This window comes from Carcharhinus amblyrhynchos, chromosome 8, assembly GCF_965287045.1.
Source record: "Carcharhinus amblyrhynchos chromosome 8, sCarAmb.v2.hapA, whole genome shotgun sequence".
Lineage (NCBI taxonomy): Eukaryota > Metazoa > Chordata > Chondrichthyes > Carcharhiniformes > Carcharhinidae > Carcharhinus > Carcharhinus amblyrhynchos.
The window spans coordinates 56,643,450-56,668,937 of record NC_137331.1 but is presented as its reverse complement, the minus strand read 5'-3'; the positions used below and the strand labels follow the sequence as shown (position 1 = coordinate 56,668,937).

General features: G+C 43.9%; 1 protein-coding gene across 1 annotated transcript in view; it reads left to right on the top strand.

The window, feature by feature from the left end:
- sulf1 (sulfatase 1) overlaps positions 1–11,989 on the top strand; it is a 416,345-nt gene extending 404,356 nt beyond the window's left edge. Inside the window, exon 22 of the mRNA XM_080194115.1 lies at positions 9,675–11,989. Within this exon, the coding sequence (XP_080050241.1) occupies positions 9,675–10,573 (899 nt within the window). The 3' untranslated portion in view covers positions 10,574–11,989. The remainder of the gene's footprint in view (positions 1–9,674) is intronic.
- The last annotated feature ends 13,499 nt before the right edge of the window (positions 11,990–25,488 follow it).

The window sequence follows — 25,488 nt, the reverse complement described above, 5'->3', positions numbered from 1 at the left end:
TCACGCTAACACCTTACCCCCAACTCTGTGCACCCTAACCTTCTGCAGCAACCTTTTGTGAGGCACCTAATCAAACTCCTTCTGGAAATCTAAAAACACCACATCCACCGGTTCCCCTCTGTCAACCACACTAGTCACATCTTCATAGAAATCCAATAAATTTATTAAACACGAATTCCCCTTCTCGAATCCATGCTGTGTCTGCTTGATCAAACCATTCTTTTCTAGGTGTCTTGCTATTTCTTCTTTGATAATGGTTTCTAGCATTTTTCCAACTTCGGACATTAAACTAACTGGCCTATAATTCCCTGCCTTTTGTCAGCTACCTTTTTTAAATAGTGGTGTAACATTGGCCGTTTTCCAATCTTCTGGCACTTCCCCAGAGTCCAGCGAATTTTGATAAATAATTACTAAGGCATCCGCTATCACCTCTGCCATTTCTTTCAGAACCCTGGGGTGCATTCCATCCGGTCCCGGGGACTTGTCCACCTTCAGTCCCATTAGTCTATCAAGCACTACCTCTCTAGTGACTGTAATTGCATTAAGGACGTCATCTCCTACCATCCTTCTATCTTTAATATTCGGCAAGCTATTTGTGTCCTCCTCCATGAAGACCAACACAAAAAACTTATTTAAAGCCTCAGCCATTTCCTCATTACCCATCGCTAAATCCCCCCTCCGGTCCTCCAAGGGTCCAACATTCACTCTAGCCAATCTCCTCTTTATATATTTGTAAACACTTTTACTATCATTTTTTATATTTGGAGCTAGTTTAGCTTCATACTCTATCTTTCCTTTCTTTATCGCTTTCTTAGTCATTCTTTGTTGTTTTTTTAAATCTTTCCCAATCTTCTAATCGCCCACTATTTTTAGCCGCTCTGAACGCATCGGCTTTTAATTTAATACTCTCCTTTATTTCCTTTGATAGCCACGGCTGGTTATCCCTTTTCTTACAGTCTCTCTTTACCATCGGAATATATTTCTGCTGAGTACAGAAAAAGATCTCCTTAAAAATCCTCCGCTGTTCCTCAGCTGTCCTACCAACAAATCTGCACCCCCAATCTACATTAGCCAATTCCGCCTTCATCTTATCATACTCCCCTCTGTTCAAACAGAGGACTCGAATCCTCTCGCTGTGAATGAGACTGTCATGTCATCACTCATAAAATAGATCTCAAGGAATCCTGAGGTATTTGGGAACCCTAGGTATATCCTTCCTTTAGTAAATGGTTCTGGCACTTTGATATGGTCACACTGTAACTATCCTATCAATGCTGCCCCGACTCCTCATGATTTTGAATACTGTATCAAATTCCTCTTAAGCTTCTCTTCTGCAAGGAAAATAGTGCCAGTTTCTCCAGTCTATTTGTGCAACTGGAGTTCTGAAACCATTTTGCTGAATTTTTTCTGCGCCTTCTGTATTGCCTTCACATCCTTCCTAACATGTGGTGCCCAGCACTGGACACAGTACTCCAGATAAGGCCAAGCCTTATACAAGTTTAACATAACTTCCTTGCTCTTCGACTTTATTCACCTCTTAAAGCCGAGGATATTTTACTAACCAGGCTCTCAGCTTGTCTTGCCAGTTTCAATGACTTAGATACATATATAACCAGATCCCTGTTCTCTTGCACTGCTTTAGAATTATATCCTTTATGTTGTCTCTCTCCGTTCTTTCTACCAAAATGAATCACTTCACACTTCTTTGCATTCAATTTCATCTGCCAGTTGTTCGTTCATTCCACCAACTTGTCTAGGTCCTTTTGAAGTTCTCCCCTATCCTTCTCACAGTTCTCAATACTTCTGAGTTTTGTATAGTCTGAAAATTTTGAAATTGTGACCGGTATCGCAAGGTCTGGTTCATTTGTATATATCAGGAAGAGCAGTTGCCCTAAAACTGACCCCTGGGGAACTCCACTGCAAACCTTTCTCCTGTTTGAAAAACACTCATTAATTACACCTGTTTCCTATCACCCAACCAATTTTGCATTTGTGTTATTACTGTCCATTTTATTCTATGAGCTGTTACTTTGCTCACGGCACTGTTGTACAGCACTCTATCAAATGTCTTTTGGAAATCATGTCTGCCACGTCAACAGCATTGACCTCATGAATCTTCTCAGTTATCTCGTCAAAGAACTCAAACAAGTTAATTACACAACATTTGTTCTTAAGAAAACCATGCTGGCTTTTCCTTGTCCCAAATTTATTGTCTTTCAAAGCTTGCCCTACCCCCCCACCCCTGCTGAGGTTAAATGGACTGGTCTGTAGTTGGAACAAAGGTATAACATGTGCACTTCTCAGGCACGACCTCAGAGTCTAAGGAATATGGCCAGTGCCTAATGTCTTATCAACTTAAAATAAAGACAGCCTATTCAATACCTCTTCATTTTCAATTTTAAACCCATCCAAGTGTTTGAACTATTCCCTCTTTCACCATTACCTGTGCAGGTCCTTGGTAAAGACAGATGCAAAAATATTCACTTAGTACCTCAGCTATATAGAACATAGAACATAGAACACTACAGCACAAACAGGCCCTTCGGCCCACGAGTTGCGCCGATCACATCAACACCTACCAATCTATAGACCTATCTATAACCCCCAATCCCATTAAATCCCATATACTCATCCAGAAGTCTTTTAAAAGACCCCAGTGAGTTTGCCTCCACCACCACTGACGGCAGCCGATTCCATTCACTCACCACCCTCTGAGTGAAAAACTTACCCCTAACATCACTTCTGTACTTGCCTCCCCGCACCTTCAATCTGTGTCCTCTCGTAGCGACCATTTCAACCCGGTGAAATAGCCTCTGAGAATCCACCCTATCTATTCCTCTCAACGTTTTATAAACTTCTATCAGGTCGCCTCTCAACCTTCATCTCTCCAGGGAAAAGAGTCCCAGCTCCCTCAATCTAACTTCATAAGGTATGCCTCCCAGTCCAGGCAACATCCTTGTAAATCTCCTCTGTACCCTTTCAATAGCTTCTACGTCCTTCCTATAGTGAGGCGACCAGAACTGCACACAGTACTCCAAATGAGGCCTGACAAGGGTCTTATAAAGTTGCAGCATTACCTCCGATTCCTAAACTCAATCCCTCGATTAATGAAGGCCAGTACACCATACGCCTTCTTGACCACTTCCTCCACCTGCGAGGCCGATTTAAGAGTCCTGTGGACCCGGACCCCAAGACCCTTCTGCTCTTCAGCACTACTAAGACTCCTGCCCTTGATAGTGTACTCGTTCATCCCGTTGGTTCTGCCAAAATGGACGACTACACATTTATCCGCGTTGAAGTCCATCTGCCACTTCTCTGCCCAGTCCTGCATCCTATTTATGTCCTGCTGCAACTTTTGACATCCTTCCAGACCATCCACAACACCACCGACCTTCGTGTCATCAGCGAACTTACTTACCCATCCCTCCACTTCCTCATCTAGGTCATTTATGAAAATGACAAACAGCAAGGGTCCTAGAACAGATCCCTGGGGCACTCCACTGGTGACTGACCTCCATTCAGAAAAAGACCCATCCACAACCACTCTCTGCCTTCTGCAGGCAAGCCAGTTCTGGATCCACAAGGCCAAAGGCCCTTGGATCCCATGCCCTCTCACCTTCTCAAGAAGTCTTGCATGGGGGACCTTATCAAACGCCTTGCTGAAGTCCATGTACACCACGTCCACTGCACTTCCTTCGTCAATGTGTTCAGTCACATTTTCGAAGAACTCAACCAGGCTCGTAAGGCACAACCTGGCCTTGACAAAACCATGCTGACTATTTCTGATCATGTCAAACCTCTCCAAATGCTCGTAAATCTTGTCCCTCAGAAGCCTCTCCATCAGCTTACCAACCACTGAGGTCAGACTCACCGGTCGGTAATTTCCCGGGCTATCTCTGTTCCCTTTCTTGAAAATAGGAACTACATCCGCAATCCTCCAATCTTCCGGAACCTCTCCCGTCTCCATTGACGACGCAAAGATCATCGCCAGGGGCTCTGCAATCACTTCCCTCGCCTCCCACAGTATCCTGGGGTACATCCCATCTGGTCCCGGCGACTTATCTATCTTGATAGAATTCAAAAGTTCCAACACACCCTCCTCCTTAATATCCACATACTCAATCTTTTCCATCTGCTGCAAATCCATAGCAAAATCTTCCAGATCAGTTTCCACTGTGAATACTGAGGCAAAGTACTCATTAAGCACCTCTGCCATTTCTTCTGGTTCCACACAGACCTTTCCCCCTTCACCTTTTATAGGTCCTATCCCTTCTCTTCTCATCCTTTTACTTTTCACATATTTATAGAAGGCCTTGGGATTCTCCTTAATCTTGCCCGCCAAGGTCTTCTCATGACCCCTTCTGGCTCTCCTAATTTCCCTTTTAAGCTCCTTTCTACAATCCTTATACTCCTCAAGATCCTTAACATCTCCTAGTTCCCTGAACATTTTGTACACCTTCCTTTTCCTCCTGACTAGGTTCACCACAGCCTTCGTGCACCACGGTTCCCACGACCTACCAAAACCCCCTTGTCTCATCGGAACGTTGTCATGCAGAGCTCCAGACAAACATTCCTTGAATATCCGCCACCTTCCTTCGGTACTTTTTCCTAAGAATGCCTCCTTCCTGTTTATTTGTCCAAGTAACTTCCTGACTTCTTCATATTTCCCCTTACTCCAGACAAACACCTTCCTAGCCTGCCTGATCCTATCTCGTTCCAATGCAATTGTGAAGGAGATAGAATTATGGTCACCATTCCCAAGATGCTCTCCTACCGAGAGATCCATCACCTGTCCTGGTTCATTTGCCAGTACCAGGTCAAGTACAGCCTCTCCCCTCGTAGGCTTATCCATGTACTGTGTCAGGAAACCTTCCTGAACACACCTAACAAACTCCTCCCCATCCAAACCCCTTACCCTAGGGATATTCCAGTCGATGTTTGGGAAATTGAAGTCTCCCATCACGACAGCTCTGTTATTACTACATCTCTCTAGAACCTGTTTCCCTATCTGCACCTCAACTTCCCTGTCACTATTGGGCGGCCTATAGAATACACCCAGCAAAGTTTTCGACCCTTTGCTGTTCCTAACTTCCACCCACAGAGACTCAGTAGATAGTCCCTCCACGGCATCCTCTTTCTCTGCAGCCATGACACTGTCCCTAATCAACAGTGCCACTCCACCACCTCTTCTGCCACCCTCCCTGTCCTTCCTGAAGCATCTGAATCCTGGCACCTGAAGTACCCAGTCCTGTCCCTGAGACATCCAAGTCTCAGTAATGGCCACCACATCACATTCCCAAGCAGCAATCCACGCCCTAAGCTCATCTACCTTATTCACTACACTCCTGGCGTTAAAATATATACATTTCAGCCCCTCAGTCTGGGCATTTCCCTTCTCCACCCCCGTCTAACCTCCCTCCCATACTGCCTGCAGTCCTCCCCTACCTGGGAGCGAACCTCCTCCATCCCAGTTTCCCCATCACAATTCCCTCCCCCCATCCTTTCTAGTTTAAAGTCCCCCCGGTAGCCTTAGCCAGTCTTCCCACCAAGATATTAGTCCCCCTGGGATTTAAGTGCCACCTGTCTTTACTGTACAGGTCACACCTGCCCCTAAAGAGGTCCCAATAATCTAGAAACCGAAATCTCTGCCCTCTGCACCAGTCCCTCAGCCACGCATTCAGCCTCCACCTCATTCCATTCCTGCCCTCATTCTCCTGTGGTACAGGCAGCAATCCTGAGATTACTACCTTCGCTTTTCTCTTCCTCAGCTGCCTACCCAGTTCCCTATAGTCCCTTTTCACAACTGCCTCCCTCTTCTTGCCTACGTCAGTAGTACCTATATGCACTATAACCTCTGGTTCCTCACCCTCCCCTTTCAGGATGTCTGGGACACACCCAGAGACATCCCAGATCCCAGCCCCAGGGAGACAAACCACCATCCGCGACTCACGTCTACGTCCACAAAAATGCCTGTCCGCCCCCCTCACTGTGGAGTCCCCTATTAGCACTACCTTTCTGCTCTCTTTTTTAATTTTTTGACTTACTGGCTCAGCTGCAGAGACCTGGCCACCGCTTCCTCACTCAGATGAGCTGTCCCCCCCAGTAGTACTCAAGCCGGAGTACTTATTTTGAAGGGGGACATCCACCGGCGTGCTCTCCATCACCCAAGGTTTCCCCTTCCTAATAGTTACCCAAGTGCCTTCTTCCCGTTGCCCTGGTGTGACTACTTGCTGATAGCTCCTATCTATTACCTCCTCACTCTCCCGAATGAGCCGAAGGTCCTCGAGCTGCATTTGCAGCTCCTTAACCTGGTTCTGTAGGGACTGCAGCTCTACACACCGAGCACAGGTGTGGATGTCTGGTAGACCAGGAGCCTCCAAGACATGTTGCACTGGCAACAACATACTGGCCTCACACCCATACTTGCCCCTTTTAGTAACCCAGAGGAAAAAGTAAAAAAAAACTTATAGCTTACCTTGCCTCACCCTTATCTCTTTGGCCCTGTGAGCCAAAGCCCTTACAGCATACTCAAAAACAAAAGCAGTCTTACCTGCTCTCAGTCAGAGCCCCTCTCTCTTTTTTAGGTTAGAGGAGGGGGGAGGGCTGGGATACTCTACCTATGTAGAGTATCGGGAATCCCCTCTGGTCTAATTTATAGTAAGGTTAAAAAAAAACTTGACCCGAGTGCCCTAGCAACTACTTCCGGTGCAAAACTTAAAGAAAGCAAAAAAAAACTAAAACAAAGTTAGTTTTAAAAAAAGAAAAAAGTCGCTGTACTCACCCACAAGCTCTCCACTCGCAAATCGCAGCCTCTCTTCAGTGCTCCCATGGAACAATATCTCCTGTCTCCATGCATAAATCCTCTTTTAGATGCCTAATTGGTCCCACTTCTCCTTTTTGCCGCCTTTTTACTAATTCTATGCTAATAGAAGATTTTTAGATTCCTTTTTATGTTTGTTTCCAATCTCTTTGCATACACCCTTTTTGCTTCTCTTATTTGAATCATTAATTCCCTTTGACCCTTCTATATTCAGCCTTGTACTTGGTTGCATTATCTAGTTGACATCTTCCATTGCACACTTCTTCATCTTGATCTCAATCTCTTTTGTTACCAAGGATGGTGTTGATTTGTTTGCTCTTCCATGGTGGGAATTTATCTTGACTGTGTCTGAACTCTCTCTTCTTTAAAGGCAATCCTTTGTTCAGTTACAGTTTTGCTTGCCAACCTTTGATTCCTATTTATCTGGGTCAGATGCAGCCTTATCCATTGAAGTTGGCTTCCCCCAGTTAATCATTCTTATTCTGGATTGTTCCTGGGGTGGCACGGTGGCACAGTGGTTAGCACTGCTGCCTCGCAGCGCCAGGGACCCGGGTTCGATTCCTGGCTTGGGTCACTGTCTGTGCAGAGTCTGCACATTCTCCCTGTGTCTGCATGGGTTTCCTCCAGATGCTCCAGTTTTCACCCACAGTCTGAAAGACGTGCTAGTCAGCTGCAATGGCCATGCTGAATTCTCCTTCACTGTACCTGAACAGGTGGGCAACTAGGGAGATTTTCACCGTAACTTTGTTGTAGTGTTCATGTAAGCCTGCTTGTGACGCTAATAAATAAACTTAAATTTAAAACTTAACTTGGCTATAGGCAACCTAAACCTTATGATACAACAATGTCCCCTAAATGTTCTCCTACTCAAACTTGACTCACTTGACCCACCTCATTTTGAGGAACCAGATCCAGCAGTGCGTCCTCCCTCCTTAGACTGGAAAGATACGGCTGTGGAATATCTTCTTGAACACACTCTAGGAACTTGAGTCCCCCTCTGCCCTTTATGTTATTACTATCTCAGTCTATATTCAAACAATTATAGACCAGATTATACCTTGGGCAGAGGAGAGATATAACAAGAGTCATGCATCTCCAAGAGTGGTGATGGAGAGGATCATCAGGCAGCTCAAGATGCCCTCAATAACTCTTGTAGCTCTCTGCAATGCCCCCACAATTTGTTTACTCTAGCTAGTGCCTATTGACTACAATAAACAATGGAATTCCCATTCCTGATTCCTGGGATGAGATAGCCTTGATTCCTGGGATGACATGGTCCAAGTGGATGTCAGTGGGAGAACATTTAAGGACAGTGACCATTGTTTAGGCTAGCTATGGAAAAGGACAAAAAAAACAGCGCAGGCTAAGAATAATTTACTCAGGGAAAACTAGCTTCAATCGGGAAAGATCAGATCTGGGCCGAATAAATTGGAGTCAAGCATCGGCCAGAGAAATGACAGCTGCCTTCAAAGAAGAAATAGTTCAGGCATAGCCAAAGTATATTCCCTTGAAAAGGAAAGGTAGGGCAAACAAATCCAAGGCTCCCTGGATGACAAAAGAGATCAGTCTGAATTTTGTTTCTGGACCCAGAAGTGCATATGATCTCACGATAAGGCGTTGGGAGCATTTCTGAAGTCATTGTGCACACGTGCAATTTCAAGGTCAGTGGACGTATGCACAAATTGGATGCATGTCCGCCAACAATTCAAGAGCTAGTAAAGGCCATTTAAAGCTCTATCGAAAGTGGCTTTAAGCTAGTCATGCTATTTTTAACTCATTGCATGAGGAAAATGAGTGGGCACCCATTATGTTTTATGGATTTCCTCATTGAAGGGCAGGATAGCTATCAAATCACATATCACTATGACTCTTCCATCTTCACAAAATCCCTACAATGCAAAAGGAGATCATTTGGCCCGCTGAGTCTACACCGACAACAACCCCACCCAGGCCCAATCCTCATCACCTTATGTATTTACCCCACTAATCCCCCTGACCAATACACATTGGGACACTAAGGGGCAATTTAGCATGGCCAATGCACCCTAACCTGAACGTCTCTGGACTGTGGGAGGAAACCAAAGCACCTGGAGGAAACCCACGCAGACACAGGGAGAACATGCAAACTCCACATAGATAATTACCTGAGGCCAGAATTGAACTCGGTCCCTGGCACTGTGAGCACTGCCCATGACTCCCCCTTCCCTTTCCTCTGTGCTACTTGTGGTGCCATGGGTTTGGCTCTGGCTGCACCTGCAGAACTGGATACTGATTGTAGAATGAGATGCACTCAGGGGGTTCCTGTACTACCTGCTTATATATTCCTGACCACCTGGTGGGCATCCATTCCCCCTCTTACAGCATACTCCCTTTGTTATCTGTAACTAATAAAAGTGTCAATTTGTTTTGCTTTCTAAATGGTTTTTGAGTGAATGCAAAGATATATTAAAGGCAGTACAGCTAGCAATATCATATAAGGTGAGAATTAACTTTCAACTTGTATTGTGTTTATTGTATGTAAAATATGAATGGCTACACGTGATGCTTTCTTTAAGAAATTTCTTCATAACAGTAAGTGTTGTGCCTGAGGTCCATCATTATTTGTCTTTTCGAAGAATTCTTCCTCTCCCTATTGCTTATGTAAAAATTGTGATGTGTGTGTTTTCAGTCTGTGCCTGCTGAGTAGACTTGTTCAAGTTTTTGTCTATTGGGCTGAGCTACCTCTAATTTTGCTTAAATAACAAGTTGGTATTGGAGCAGGTGTGTGTCTGCATGCAAACTCAGTGCTTCAGCAATAACAGCCAATAACAGTACGTGAAAGTAATCCACTTCAAATCTTTGTTTCTGCCAGCAGAGGACAGCTATGGGATGGATGGGAAGGCTAATCCAATCAAACTGCCAAACTTCACAGAAAATATCAACTGGGACGGACTTGAAAACTTGTACAATGTGGATGAAAGCTTGTTTGAACACAGGCATAATTATAGCCTTAGCTTTGGAGACTGGACTAATTACTGGAAGGATGTAGATAGAATGTTTGCACTGCTGAAGACTTTTTCTGGACACATTCAAACTTCTGAGCCCAATGCATCAAGTAAGGGCGGGACTCTTGATTTGTTGACCATTGACACCACAGCACTGGATGTGACATCAACTGCATTGCCTATTTTGGGAAATGTGTTCTCTACTGAGCCAGAGGATGAATCTAGTGGCCTGACTGTATGGGAGGCAAAAGAAGAACAACCTGCTGTACCTGTAGACTTCAGCAGTACAACTGTAAGTACGGCTGTTACGAGTGGTGAGAGCGCAAAGGAGAAAATGATAAATTACAACCGCGTACCCGATAAGCATTTTTCAAATTCTGAATGGTGGAGACATAATTGGACACAAGAATTGATGAAAGAATGGGTGGAGCTGGAAGGTGACCAGGGTTTCAGTGGGAACGGCCTGACGGAGATTGAGACCAGAAACAGCTTCTTTCTGCAGCGAAGTGGCATGTTTCCGTCACCCAACAACCAGAATGAAGTAGAGGAGGAGGAAGCAGATATATTCGAAGATCAAACGTATTTCCCTGCTGGGTCTGTTGGTCAGTTTTACAATAAAGCTTTTACGTTTCCACATGAGACCAGGGTCAGCGATAATGAGGAACCAGCACGTGTCCATCTTCAAGAGGAGCCTCAGAACAGTGGAGAGGGAATTCAAGGGAATTTCAGTACAGAAGGCAGTGCCTTTCCCCCACTCTCCTTTCATTAACTCGAAACCCACTAATTATTTATTTGGACAACAAGTGAGAACATTTAAGTTTTTTTTAGATTTGTGAGGTCCAAGCAAAGCACATTCCATTTCCTTGGGAGATACATTTCATAACAGAGCAGCCATGACAGAAATATGGCATGCACTTGTATTTTAGTAGCATTGTCTGGAATGAGGGAACAAGAAGCTTAAACTCTTATAAATGTAATCTTTTACAGCTCTTTATATAAATATATATTTAAATGTTCAGTGTTATGTAATTGAGATCAAAATATCCCGAGGTGCTGCAAGAGATTCTCCAAGCTTCCAACTAAATGTTCAGTGTGCAGAGATTCAGCTGCTTCAGCCAGTCTTATAGAGGTCCTCAAGACTAGGACCTTTCCATTCACCACACACCCTTCACATTGATCCGCCATTATTAGAAGTTATATGAGTACAGCAGTGTTTTCTTCTTACAAAATATTTTGCACTTTCAGAATTCTTCACAAAATATTTGCAGAATTTGGTTGCCAAGTGTGGATGTATTAACAGTGCAGAGCATTGGCTCAGTAAGATTTTCTAGCTGATCATGTTAGCTGTAATGTGTAAAGGAAATTTATTTCTGTGTTCTTCATGCTGTAATGTGCTGTCACATCAATTGTTCTTTCCTCGCAAGTATTTTAAGATTGACGTTCTATTTTTGCTTTTGCATTTTTTATTTACCTTGGCCTGTTTTTGAATTTCTTTTTTTTAATGAAGGAACAAGGTGAAGTCAAAGTGCTGGATTTTGTTTTACTTCGTTACTTTTTCCTATTACTTGGCACACATGCACACATAATGGGACATGACATTAAAGGGATATTGTATTTGTGAAAATGTTTTGTAAATTTGCCTTGTTGGTTGATGGGGAAAATTCACCTGTCACTTTTACCACAACGTTGAGTGCAAATGTCATTCTAATGCACTTCCAATGAGATTTAAAGCACTGTGTTCCTAATACATTCATAATTGGTTTTCAAGCACTTTTTCATCAATATGGTGCCCCTTTAAGAATAAAGTGTAGGTAAAAGTACTTACAATTTACTTGATGTGTAATTGTTTGATACATCTGTTTATAGTTCAAAGGCCTTGTTTAGCTCAATCCCTAGATTTATTTGCATGAATGTTTATATAATCTGTGTAGGTTTTACAGCAATCACAGATTCTTTTTATTGTACACTGACAATGCCATACATTTCTAAGCCAATGTAACACATGTGGATGGGTTAGAGACATCAAACTAGTGCAGTTCATGATATTTTCTTTAAAAGGGTAAAATTTGTAATAGTGTGTTATATTTTGTCTGTAATCTTCACTGGCCATACTGTTTACTGGTAATTACATGTTGCTTGTTTCTGGATAAACTTGCAGTGATTAAACCACAATGCTTAATCTTTCTGAGAGAATGTAATTGTCCTTAGTAATGCAGCATACTATTCACAAATGGTGCCAGAGTCACAACTGTATTAAAACACAGTGAAGTTCACAACAGTGTATATGTGATTATAGATATCCCATAATGAGTTAAATATTTGCTAATTGTTAGAAGATCCCAAGTACATTTTTTGATCAAAGTCCTAAAGCACTGTAAATGCTAGAGGAAATAGTTTTAATTTTGTCTGACAGTGTCAAATGTACAATTCTAAACTAACTAACTGCTGCACGCCCTGTCAAATACTTCTTCCATTGATTCTGGTAGTAAAGAAATGGGTGAGGTTTATAATTAACACCCCATCCATTATTGGCTATTTTTGCATTATCATCCAAAGTTGAAATTATCCTACTGATTTTGCTAGAAATGGTGATCAGGAATAATTGATTTGCTAGATAGCATTATCAATGGAATAACCCATCTTTAATTTTGGATTCAGTTGAGAATTAGAAACTGAGCTTCTCTCACACTAAATATGTAACTGAAGTCACTCATTCAGATCACTGCTGCTGTTGTTCCCAGAGATCCATTTTTTTTCCTATAAAATTTGAGGATTAAACACCTACCTGTTGAAACTAGTTTGTGTTAGTATATGGAAAAATTAATCCAAATCTGTTAAAAAAACTGGACAGAATTTTCCCAGATGGGTTTCAGTCCTGTGGGATGAGAAAACCCCAGAAATTGACATCAGTTCCCAGAAATTGACATCAGGTCAGGATCCTGCCACCATCCCAACTTTTCTTAGGATGGGTTCTGGACCTGCAGGGAACCCCTGTGGGTCTTACTGAAAAACAATTGATGGAATTAATAAGGCAGTTAAGAGCCATTTCAACAGAGAATTCCTTCTTTCACAACAGCACACAGCTTCCAAGCAGTGCCAGAACCTCTCTAGGAGCTCCAAGACAAGTGAACAGTGGAATACATTGCTTCAGTGAAACTGACAAGCTGGGAAGGCTTTGATCAGTTAACAGAAGAACTCCAGCCATTGCCAGATGAGAGGTTACTGTTCAAAGCACTTCCCCTCTCAGAGAGTGCTCTCACTGCTTACAAAGAAAGAACAAAATCAGCCCAGGAAACAGGCCCTTCGGCCCAACGAGCCCGCGCAGCCATCTCAACACCACCAGTCCCCCTCTCCACCCATGACCCCTGTCTAATGCTTGCCAGAAGATTGCCACTTTCTTGAAAGGCACTTCACTTGTCTTATTTTCTTTCAGCTGCATGGCCCTACTGCAACCTTGAACAGGGTATGGAAACAACTTTCTGCTGCCATCAAAGAGAAGATCCCACACAATCAGCAATAGCAGCAGCAGCACTAAGAGCAAGAGCAGCAGCAACACCAGATACTTTCTCCTTAATCGCATAGCTCCACAGACCATGGAGTGATGGGCACCCAAGATCCATCTCCAAGGAGACACCCTCCCCCCAACCAACCAACACAGGGTCCAGAGGCAGAGAGAATCAGCACTCTCAGCAATTTTGAGCACAAATGGCTCAGGAGGTGCAGGCTCTCAGAGCAATTTGTTGCAGATATCAACAACCAACTGGAACAAAAGCACCTCCCCAGTGGAGCAGGTGGGCACACATTGCCAATGGCTGACCTGTGACAGGGACCACAGGTAGGGTAGCATGGTGGCACAGGGGTTAGCACTGCTGCCACAAAGTAAGAAGTCTCACAACACCAGGTTAAAGTCCAACAGCTTTATTTGGTAGCACAAGCCACTAGCTTTCAGAGTGCTGTCCCTTCATCAGGTGAGTGGGAGTTCTGTTCACAAACAGGGCATACAACGACACAAACGCAATTTATGAAATAATTGTTGGACTGCGAGTCTTTACAGTAATCAAGACTTAAAACTACAGACAATGTGAGTGGAGAAAGGGTTAAGCACAGGTTAAAGAGATGTGTATTGTCTCCAGACAGGACAGTTAGGTTTTTCAAGTTCAGGCTAGTCGTGGGGGTTACAGATAGTATGACATAAACCCAAGATCCCGGTTGAGGCCATCCTCGTGTGTGGAACTTGGCTGTCGGTCTCTGCTCAGCGACTCTGCATTGTCCTGTGTTGTAAAGGCCGCCTTGGAGAACGCTTACCCGAAGATCAGAGGCCAAATGCCCATGACCACTGAAGTGTCCCCCAACAGGAAGAGAACACTCTTGTCCTGGCTGGAGACAATACACATCTCTTTAATCTGTGCTTAATCCTCTCTCCACTCACATTGTCTGTACCTTTAAGACTTGATTACCTGTAAAGACTCGCATTCCAATCATTATTTTGTAAATTGCGTTTGTGTCTTTATATGCCCTGTGAACAAAACTCCCACTCACCTGATGAAGGGGCAGTGCTCTGAAAGCTAGTGGCTTGTGCTACCAAAGAAACCTGTTGGATTTTACCCTGGTGTTGTGAGACTTCTAATTGTGTTTACCCTAGTCCAACATCATGGCCTCACGGCATCAGAGACCCGAGTTTGGTTCCCGGCCTGGGTCACTGTGTGTTTAGAGTCTGCACGTTCTCCCCCTGTCTGTGTGGTTTGTTTCTGCTGCTCCAGTTTCCTCCCACAGTCTGAAAGACATGCTGGTTAGGTCCATTGGCCATGCTAAATTCTACTTGAACAGGTACCAGAGTATGACGACTGGGGAATTTTCACAGCAACTTCATTGCAGTATTAATGTAAGCCTACTTGTGACACTGATAAATAAACTTTACAAACATCACTGCAGCCCCCCAAATCCCCCATCAGACTTCCAAGTGAGAGCAGGAGACCTTGTGGGCTAGGTCTAGTTTCCATTCCTGTGGTTGTTGCAGCCTTAAAAATCCAAGTCTGGACAGCCCTTGTAATCCATGCTGTCTTGTCTTTCACTACAAATTCTTCCTTTGACAGGATGGAGATGTTACCTGGACTGCCCTCTCTGAACAGAGCTTCCAGAAATGGGATAATTAGTTTGCTCAGGGAAAGACCATTGGCTAGGTGCACCGATCAGTGAATTGAGGTCCCAAAGTTCCTGAGAAGAAGATTCTGACTAATGATTCACTTGCAATTGGTTCTTCAATTGGATTATTTTACTTTTCTTCTGTATGAGTTACCTCAAGCAATTAATTTAAAAAATAATGCAAAGCATGGAAATCAAATTTAAAGCAGAAAACGCTTAAAGTGCAAAACAGGTCAGTTTGCAAATGTCTTGTGCACCTCATGCGGATAACAAACCTGATGGGGGCACATAAAATTCAACCCTTGCAAGCCCTTTAGAAAACAGCTGTATCTTTTTTATTTTGTTACTTTAATGTTACAAAACATTTGTTTTTTATTCATTTGTGGGATGTGGGATGTGGGTGTTGCTGGCCCGCCATTTCTTTGGGCATTTAAGAGTCATCCACATTCCTGTGGGTCTCGAGTCACATGTAGACCAGACCAGGTAAGGACGACAGATTTTCTTCCCTGTTCTTTTGGAGTTGGGAGACGCTAGAGTTAATCCTCTTCCAGGCCCAGAAATATAAGGCAGGCTGTTTCCATTCATATAATAGTGTTGAAATTGTTGTTGCTGTAAATTCCTGGATAAAGGTACATTGCTCATGATCTTGGAGAGAATGCATTACTGCTGTTTTACCCACAGGGCTGCTGTTTGAGTTTATGCTTAAATTGGCCAAAGTTCTCTCACACATTTGGCTGCCAATAAATGGCAGCACTGAAAATTCAAACTCAACAATAACTGCAATTCTAATGCACCTGTGACCTTCTTGAGGCACTGGTGGTTAGCAAACTGGCTGACGCGACCAATATCTCTTGCAATAACCTAAAAGGACCATAGCGCATGGTGTCCTAGCAGATGGAGATTGGCTGCAGGTTTTCGTATCCAGTGCTTCAGACACAAATATCCAACAGTTATCCAATTGTTCAAGCCGCCTCCGTCTGCTGCTTCTGAAATTCAAACTTCTCAAATACAATTCCATTATATTGCCATTTCCACACATCTCTATTACTAACCTCGACGTTCTGCACATGTATGTGCTTTTCCGTGGATCAGCAAAGATGCCAATATATCTCATAAAATAATTGAACCATGCCATCTATAATTAACACTTTAATCTTCTATTATTGCCATAGAAGTGCAACAATATCAGCTTTTTACCATTTATATAGATGATCTGGAGGAGGGAACCGAGTGTAGGGTGTCGAAATTTGCTGATGACACCAAGATTGGGGGAACGGCAAATTGTGCGGAGGGTGTGGAGAGTCTGCAGAAGGATCTAGATAGGCTGGGCGAATGGGCCAGGAAATGGCAAATGGAATTTAATGTTGGCAAGTGCGAGGTGGTCCACTTTGGTAGGAAGAATGGTAGGAAGGACTATTACTTACGGGGCGAAAAACTGCAGCAGGCGACGGTGCAGAGGGACCTCGGGGTCCTTGTGCATGAGTCGCAAAAACCCAGCTTGCAGGTGCAGCAGGTGGTCAGGAAGGCGAATGGGATGCTGGCCTTCATAGCGAAGGGGATTGAATATAAAAGTAGGGAGGTCTTGCTACAGCTGTATAGGGCATTGGTGAGGCCGCAGCTGGAGTACTGTGTGCAGTTTTGGGCGCCGCACCTGTGCAAAGATATTTTGGCCTTGGAGGGAGTGCAGAGGAGGTTTACTAGGCTGATACCGGAGTTGAGGGGGTTGAGCTATGAGGAGAGGCTGAATAAACTAGGCTTGTACTCGTTGGAGTTTAGAAGAATGAGGGGAGATCTCATTGAGACGTATAAGATGATGAATGGGATGGATAGGATGGAGGTGGAGAGACTCTTCCCGCTCAAAGGGGACAGTAGGACTAGGGGGCACAGCCTCAAGATAAAGGGGGGGCGTTTTAGAACGGAGTTGAGGAGGAACTTCTTCACTCAAAGGGTGGTGAATCTCTGGAATTCTCTACCCGTTGAAGTGGTGGAGGCTGCCTCGCTAAATATTTTCAAGAAGCGGGTTGATGGGTTTTTGATAAGAGAGGGGATTAAGGGTTATGGGGAGAGGGCCGGAAAGTGGAACTGAGCCACGACAGATCAGCCATGATCTTATTGAATGGCGGGGCAGGCTCGAAGGGCCAGATGGCTTACTCCTGCTCCTATTTCTTATGTTCTTATGTTCTTAATATTGATCTGTTTCTCATCAGAAATCATGGAATGGGTCATTTAAAACAAAAATACTGCCAAAAGATTACACCCATATCAGGTAATAATACCTTAATTTTTTAACATGCTTGCCAAGGTGATTTTTTTTATTCATTCGTGTAACATGGGCATCGTTGGCTGACCAGCATTTATTGCACATCCCTGGACCCTCTTGAACTGAGTGCTGTATTCGGTCATTTCAGAGGGCAGTTGAAAGTCAACCACATTGCTTTGGCTCTGGAGTCACATGTAGACCAGACCAGGTAAGGACGACAGATTTCTTTCCCTAAAGAACATTAATGAACCAGATGGGTTTTTCCGACAATGGACAATTGTGGTAGTATACCTGCCTGGTATGGAAGGCTCCCATCACTCAGATACATTCATAAAATTGGTCTTCCCAATGCTGAAATCAATTATTAAGGGTCGACACTGAGAGTTTTTAGGGCTTATTTCTAGCTAAAGTCTAGGTTTTTTTTCTTTAATTTAGCAATTAAATAAAAATTACTCAAGTTGAGAAACTAAGTTTCATTCTAGCTTTAAAATGGATATACAAAATGGATATACAAATTCCCTGAGAGCCACTGCAGCTAATTAATTAGGTAACTGGCTTAAACTGGTCTGCAGAAGTTTGAATTAGTTGTTTTTCAGAAAGAATGGTAATAGGCCTTCCTTGAGGTTGCTTCATCAGCACAGAGTGTAAAATGGGAGTTCAGAAAGAGAGGTGCACCTTTTTCGACTTTTTCAGCCTCAGTTCTTACTTTGGTATGGGGAAGAAGCTGATTGATAATTTATTTATTCTAATTGTAATACATAGTTTTTAAAGTTATAGTATGGCAAGTCAGCTTGGCTTAGTGGAATATACATCCTGCAGTATGTGGGAAGTTAAGGATGCACCATGCCTCCTAGATCAATACATCTGAAGGAAGTAACACTGGCTGCACAAACTTGAACTCCAGGTTTTGGAATTCAAACGGTGACTGGAGTCACACTTGTGCATTTGTATACCTGAGAACACCATAGATAGCATACTTAGGGAGGTGATCACATTACAGGTTAAGAGCATGCAGGCAGTGAGGGAATGGGTGACTGCCAAACAGTCTAACAGAGCCATGCAGCCACAATCAAGCCTCTGGCACAATGGTTGGTTCCGCTGATTAGGAAAGAAAGAAAAATGGGAAGAGCAACAGGGATAGGGGATTTGATAGCCATGGGGATCAGACAGGTGTCTCTACAGCAGTAAACGTGACTCCAGGATGATGCTTTGCCTCCCTGGTATCAGGTTCAAGAATGTTATGGAGGGGCTGCAAGACTTCCTTCTGGAAGAGGGTGAATAACCAGATGTCATGGTCCACATTGGTACCAATGACATTGGAAGGAAGGCAGATGAGGTCCTTAAAGCAGATTTTACGGAGTTAGGAAGGAAATTAAAAAGCTGGACTTCAAGAGCAATAACTTTGGATTACACCAAGTAACCTGTGCTCGTGAACATAGGAATAGGAGGATTGAGTGATTGAACCCATGGCTGGAGAATTGCTGTAGAAGGGAGTGCATCACATCTCTGAGGCATTGAGACTGGTGCTGGGTCAGGTGAAACCTAAACAAGTTGGATGGATTGCACCTAAACAGGAATGGGACTAATATACTCACAGGAAGATATGCTGGTGCTGTTGGGGAGGGTTTAAACTCACAGACACATGGGAATCGGAGGAGAAGCTCAAATTAGAATTAAGTAAAGCTGGTAATGGGAAATAGAAAAATGATAAACAAAATGGCAGATGGAACAAAGACCAGCATTAACTGGGCTTAGGATGCAAGATGATGTCAAAAAGTTAATGTTAAGTGCATGAATGGATGCAGCGTTTACAACAAAGTAGATGATGTAAAGGCACAAATAGAGGTAAATAAGTACAATTTGATTGACATTATGGAAACATGGCTGCAGGGTGACCAGGATTGGAAACTGAATATTAAAGGATATTCGATATTTAGGAAGGACAGACAAGAAGGAAAAGGAAGTGGTGTTATGCTGATTAGAAGGGATGAGATCAGTACATTAGTTATGGAGGATCTCCAATTAGAAGGATAAAATGCAGCATATTTTTGGGTGGAATTAAGAAACGGCGAAGGCAGCAAACATTGGTAGGAGTTGTTTAGAGGCCACCAAATTGTATTGGTATTGTGGTGCATGGTATTACTCAGGAGATTAGGAAAGGATGTAGCATGGGTAATTCAGTAATCATGGGTGACTTCAATCTGCATACAGACTGGGTAAACCAAATGAGAACTGATGCTGTGGAGAATGAGTTTCCAGAGTACATTAGGAATGGTTTTCCAAAGCAGTATATTGAGGAACTGGCCAAAGAACAGGCTGTTCTAGATTCAGTATTATGTAATGAAAAAGGGCTCATTAATAATCTAGTTGTAAAATAACCTTCAGGGATTAATGAGCATAATATGATTGAATTTTACATTATGTTTGAAAGTGAGATAGTTCAATCTGAAGCCAGGATGTTAAATTTGAAAAAAGGAAATTATGAAATCATAAGGGGCAAATTGGCTGAGGTGGATTGGAGGAAAATACATCGAAGGGATGATGGTACAAAAGCAATGGATAGTCTTTAAAGAATTATTACATTGTTTATAGCAACTGATCATTCCTTTAACGTACCAATTCCCACAAAGAAAAGTCAGTCAACCGTGGCTAACAAAGAAAATTGAGAATTGTATAAGATTAAAAGAAAAGATTTATGAAATTGCCAAAAACAGGATTCTGATGATTTTAGAATACAGCAAAGATGGACCAAGAAGCCTGATAAAGGGAGAATAGAATATGAATGTAAATGAGCAAAAAATATAAAACCAGACTGTAAAAACTCCTGTTGATGTGTGAAAAGAAAATCTTTGGCCAAGACAAATGTATGTCCATTCCAGGCAGAGATTCACCTACCCCTCCCATCACCTCCGTGCTGCAATCATCAGAGCACCACATTTAAAGGCTGCCCCCATCATACACCAGCCACATTTCGCAAGTCACTTGGAGACGGCAACAAAAATCCATCCCCAATTTTTTGGACACCCCCATGGAGAGACTGTTCAATGCTGTATAAGCCCAACATGATAGTGCTGACATTCCAACATAACAGGGTCAACCCAACTATAGTGGGGGCTGCTATACAGACCATGGTGTAAGATCTGCAGGGCATTTAAATTTCCTTAAGTTAGAGGTTTGAAGTATATTTATTAGTGTCACAAGTAGGCTTACATTAACACTGCAATGAAGTTACTGTGAAAATCCCCTCATTTCCACACTCCGCTACCAGTTCGGGTACACTGAGGAAGAATTTAGTATAGCCAATGCACCTAACCTGCACATCTTTAGATTGTGGAAGGAAACCAGAGCGCCTAGAGGAAACCCATGCAGACACAGGGAGAACGTGCAGACTCTACACAGATAGCGACCCAAGCTGGGAATCAAACCCATGGCCCCTGATGATGTGAGACAGCAGTGCCATCATGCCAATTTTGTACTCCATGCACTCCATGATACCGGAACTTGCTAGAATCCATCAAGGCCAAAGGATGATGGTGCTTCTCAAGCTCACTCCAGATGGCCCTCTGTCCCAAGGAGGAAACTAGGAGCCCTTCCACACCTACAGGGAGGAGTGCACACCCTTATGCCATCCACCATGTGACTTGTGTCCTGCCCATCTGAACCACCTTTTGCAGTGAAGGATACAGGCCAGGGTCTCCAAGTCTTAGCCATCCAAACGATGCCACCAAGATGATCAAAGACACACTAGCAAGGCAGAGAGCAGGCTGCCTCCACCTCTGCTTTGGGTGTTGAGGCTACACCAGGACATAGCGGCAGGGTTATAAAGATTAAGAAGCTCTAGTTGCATAACATGGACATAACATTTACCTCTGTACATAATCAGTCTGTATCATAATACATGTTTATATCTCATAGGGTATGAGGGCTAGTGTCACACATTCCAGTCATTGTCAATGTGTACGCTCTGTAATTTTAAGGTTCAGCTGCTCCCATCACCTTCTGCTCTAGTGACACTGAACCTCAAGGGATCGGTTCATGAAGGATGCTGTAGGATGAGGAGAGGAGAAGCTTCCTCACTGCATGGCCATGATATGACCCGAGTCAATGATAGCAAGTTGGAATATTATCAGAGTCCATAGTCTTTGCAGTATCCAGTGCCTTCATGGGGGTGAATCGAATTGGCTGAAGACTGACGTCTGTGATGCTGGGGAGCTCCAGTGGAGGCTGAGATAGATCATTCACTTGGCACTTCTGGTTGTAGATTGTTGCGAATGCTTAAGCCTTACCTTTTGCACAGATGTATTGGGTGCCTCCATGATTGAGAATGGCAATATTTGTGGAGCTTCCTCCTCCAGTGAGTTGTTTACTTGTCTACCACGACTGGATTTGGTAGGACTGCAGAACTTTGATTTGAGCCTTTGTTTGTGGCATTGGTTAGCTATGTTTATTACTTGTTTTTATGCTGTTTGGCAAGCAAATAATCCTGTATTGTAGCTTCACCAGGCTGACACCTCATTTAGATGTACCTGATGTTGCTCTAGACATGCCCTCCTGCACGCTCCATTGAACCAGGATTGATCCTCTGGCTTGATGGCAATGGTGAAGAATGTGTTGGGCCATGAAGTTGCAGATTGTAGTTGAGTATAATTCCACTGCTGCTGATGGCTCACAGCGTCTTATGAATGCCCAGTCTTTAATTGTTACTTCTGTTCAAAGTCTATCCTATTTTAGCATGGTGGTAGTGCCACACAACACGATGGACAGTATCCTGAGCCAGACTAACGTTTAATCCTTCCCACCCCAAGAACATCCTTGCCACCCTCGGTCCTTCCTTTAAGTGATGTTCAATATGGAGGAGTACTGATTCATGTGCTGAAGGAGGACAGCACATGTTAATCAACCAGAGGTTTCTTTGCTCATGTCTGACCTGGTTTCACAAGGCTTCGAGGTCCAGAGTTGATGTTGATGTCTCACAGGGCAACTTCCAACCAACTGTATACCACTGTGTTCCCACCTCTGCTGTGACAGTTCTGCAGATGAGACAGGACATACCTAGGAGTGGTAATGGTTGTGTCTGGGACATTATCTGTAAGATATGATTCCGTGAGTATAACTATGTCAGTCTGCTAGTTTGTGAGACAGCTCTTCCAATTTTGCACAAGCCTTGAGATTTAGTAAGGAGGACTTTGCTGGATTCACCTATTGCTGTTTCTGGTGCCTAGGTCAATACTGGGTGGTCTGTCCAGTTTCGTTCCTTTGTGTTTTTTCATTGTGGTTAAATCAACCACATTCAACCACATTGCTTTGGCTCTGAAGTCACATATAGGCCAGACCAGATAAGGACAGCAGCTTTACTTCCTAAAGGGCAGTAACAAAGCAGGTGGGTTTTTAGTAGTTTCATAATTATCATTAGATTTCTAATTTCAGGGATCCGATTTTCCTGAAAGAAACAAAGTGCTCACTGGGTGGAAATAAAGAAGTTTTCCAAGTCATTTTTTTGGGGGAGCTTAGTGGAATGAACTTCCAGCACGCTGTGCATCACAGAGTCCATCAGGGGATTTACACCAGTGGGATGTGGGAGAGGATAATCGCCCCCAAGAGGCTGGCATCAGACTGCAGTGGGGGGCTAGTATTCAAGGGCTGATCTCCCAGTATGCTGGGAGATCGGTTGATAAGCGTTTCTGTCCCTTATTGCAGGCCTCCTGATTGCCAGCCTCCCAATTGCCACACCGACCTCCACTCCGCTGCCAGCCCACCCCCCCCCCCACCCCGCCCCACCCCCCCCACCACCACCCCCCCCCCCCCCCAAAACCGCGGCCAGGTCACCAAGTGGCAGCCCACCAGCAGTTCCCCCACTCCCAATACAGAATTTCCCCCATTCCATGATATCTGGCTTCAGCCACTCAGGCCATGTGTCTTGGCATTGCCTGGTGCCCATTGGGGACTGCTAGTGTGCCAGCCTGGTATTTGCAAGAGGCACCCCCTGTCTCCGACCCTCCGGGTGTGTCTTTATGACCTCTCGTCCCACCAGTGAGGCCATCATGCCTGGTCCCCATTGATGGGGACCATACATGATGCCCACTGGTATGGACCTCCAATAGTGGGAGCAGAAACTTTAGTGAGCCCAGGCATTCAGTCCCGGGGTCGCTAAACAGATGGAGGTTCTCATTTTCATATGGTAATCAGCCTCATGCTATTCCTTGGCACAAAGGTCATTATGTCTGGTTGGTCCCAAATCCCACTTCCCCTCCTGCTTCCCTCTGAAATTCCCCAGCTCACTGTGTTACCCGAACAGCACAGCAGGTTAGGAAAATTGCATCCCATATGTTTCATTGAATTTAAATTCCACCATGTACCATGGTCGGATTTGAATCCTGCGTCTCTGGATTACCAGTCCAGAAACAAATCCCACTGCACCACTACCTCCTTATGGTACTCAGCAATTTGGAAATCAGGTTAAATGCTGAGCATTGATCAGTGGCACTCACACACACGTGGTACTTGAGTAAGCATAAATTTCATGACTAGTTTGACTCCAGGTATGCCAATGGAATTATAGCTGAATTGTCTCAGCTGCAATGGGGCAAAGATCACTGACATATCTTTCCATTAGCTTTGCCCTTGTCAACATGCTGCATCTAGTAACCCCCCCCCAACCAACCCCCCAATCAGATTTGAATGGAACCCCTATCAGTGCATGATAACTATCTATCCTCCCACTACACTGTGCCAGGCTTCCCTTCCCTTTCTGAGGCCTTCCCAAGAAGCCTGTGATCCAGCCATAGAAGTCACCCTCAGGATGGGTGGCACAGTGACACAGTGGTTAGCACTGATGCCTCTCAGCACCAGGGACCCAGGTTCAATTCTGACTGTTCGTGTGGAGTTTGCACGTTCTCTCCGTGTCTGTATGGCTGTCCTCCAGATGCTCCACTTTCCTCCTACAGTCCAGAGATGTGCAAGTTAGGTTGATTTGCTATGCTATATTGTCCCTTAATGTTGGGGGATTAGCAGCATAAATATGTGTGGATACGGGGATTGTTGTTAATGCAGGCTCAACAGACCAAATGGGCTCCTTCTGCACTGAATGTATTCTATGGAATGGTGCTTTTCACATTTGACAGTCTCCCCGCCCCGCACCCCTCACCAGCTGGGCCTGAAATCCTCTTTCTGGTGACCTGAGTCTTCTTCCCAGTATCCTTCAAATAGGCCCATAGTACACTTCGTGTTACTCTGATCTCTCGCCACTGGTTTCTCCCTCCCTCCCACCGTTCTAGTCAGAGACTGAACCCCTCGAGTCAGCCTTCTTAATACATGGAGCCACTCTGTGGGTGCTTCACTCACCTCCTAGCTCCTGTCAGAGGGGGATCACCAGATGCAAGCCTTTTAAGCCAGTTGTGACTCACACCACAGTGGATGAATTTCTGAGGGGTGGTGGTGGGGGATGTGTCTGAATTTGGCTCATGGAGCTGATAATGAGATGCAAATTTATTATAATGAGGATTCCAATATTGAATGGTGGGAAATGCTGTTCTTCAGTGACAGAAGGCAGGGATATTTGTCAGGGAATGCAACTTTGACCCCTCTCAATATTTTCTGCTCCTGTCACTGAACTCACCTGATAATGTCTGTCTACACAAAGGAAGGTGCAAGTAATCTCCCAGACATGGGGACGAGGGAGAATGAGGAATTGAAGAAAATTAGTATTGGTAAGAAGGTTGTATTGGAGAAATTAATGGGACTGAAGGTTGATAAGTCCCCAGGCCCTGATATTCGACATCCCAATGTGTTGAAAGAGGTCGCTGTATTGGTGATTATCTTCCAAAATTCTATAGATTCTAGAATAGTTCCTGAAGATTTGAAGTTAACAAATGTCACCACACTATTTAAGAAGGGAAGCAGAAAGAATACAGGAACTATTAGCTTTACATTAGTTGTAGGGGAAATGTTAGAATCTAGTTTATGTGATGTAAAAATTGGACACTTGGATAATAATTATCTGATTGGACATATTCAGCATGGATTTATGAATGAAAAGTCACATTTGACAAACCTATTGAAGTTATTTTGAGGATGTGACTAACAGAAGTGATGAAGAGGACATTGTATACTTAGATTTTCAGAAGGCACAAAGCACCCACCGGGGTTAGTTAGCAACAATAAAGTACATGGGATAGGAGGTAACATACTAAGCATGGGTGAAGGATTGACTAACAGAAAACAGAGAGTAAGGAATAAATAGGTCCTGCTAGCATTGGCAGACTGACTAGTTGGGTACTGCAATG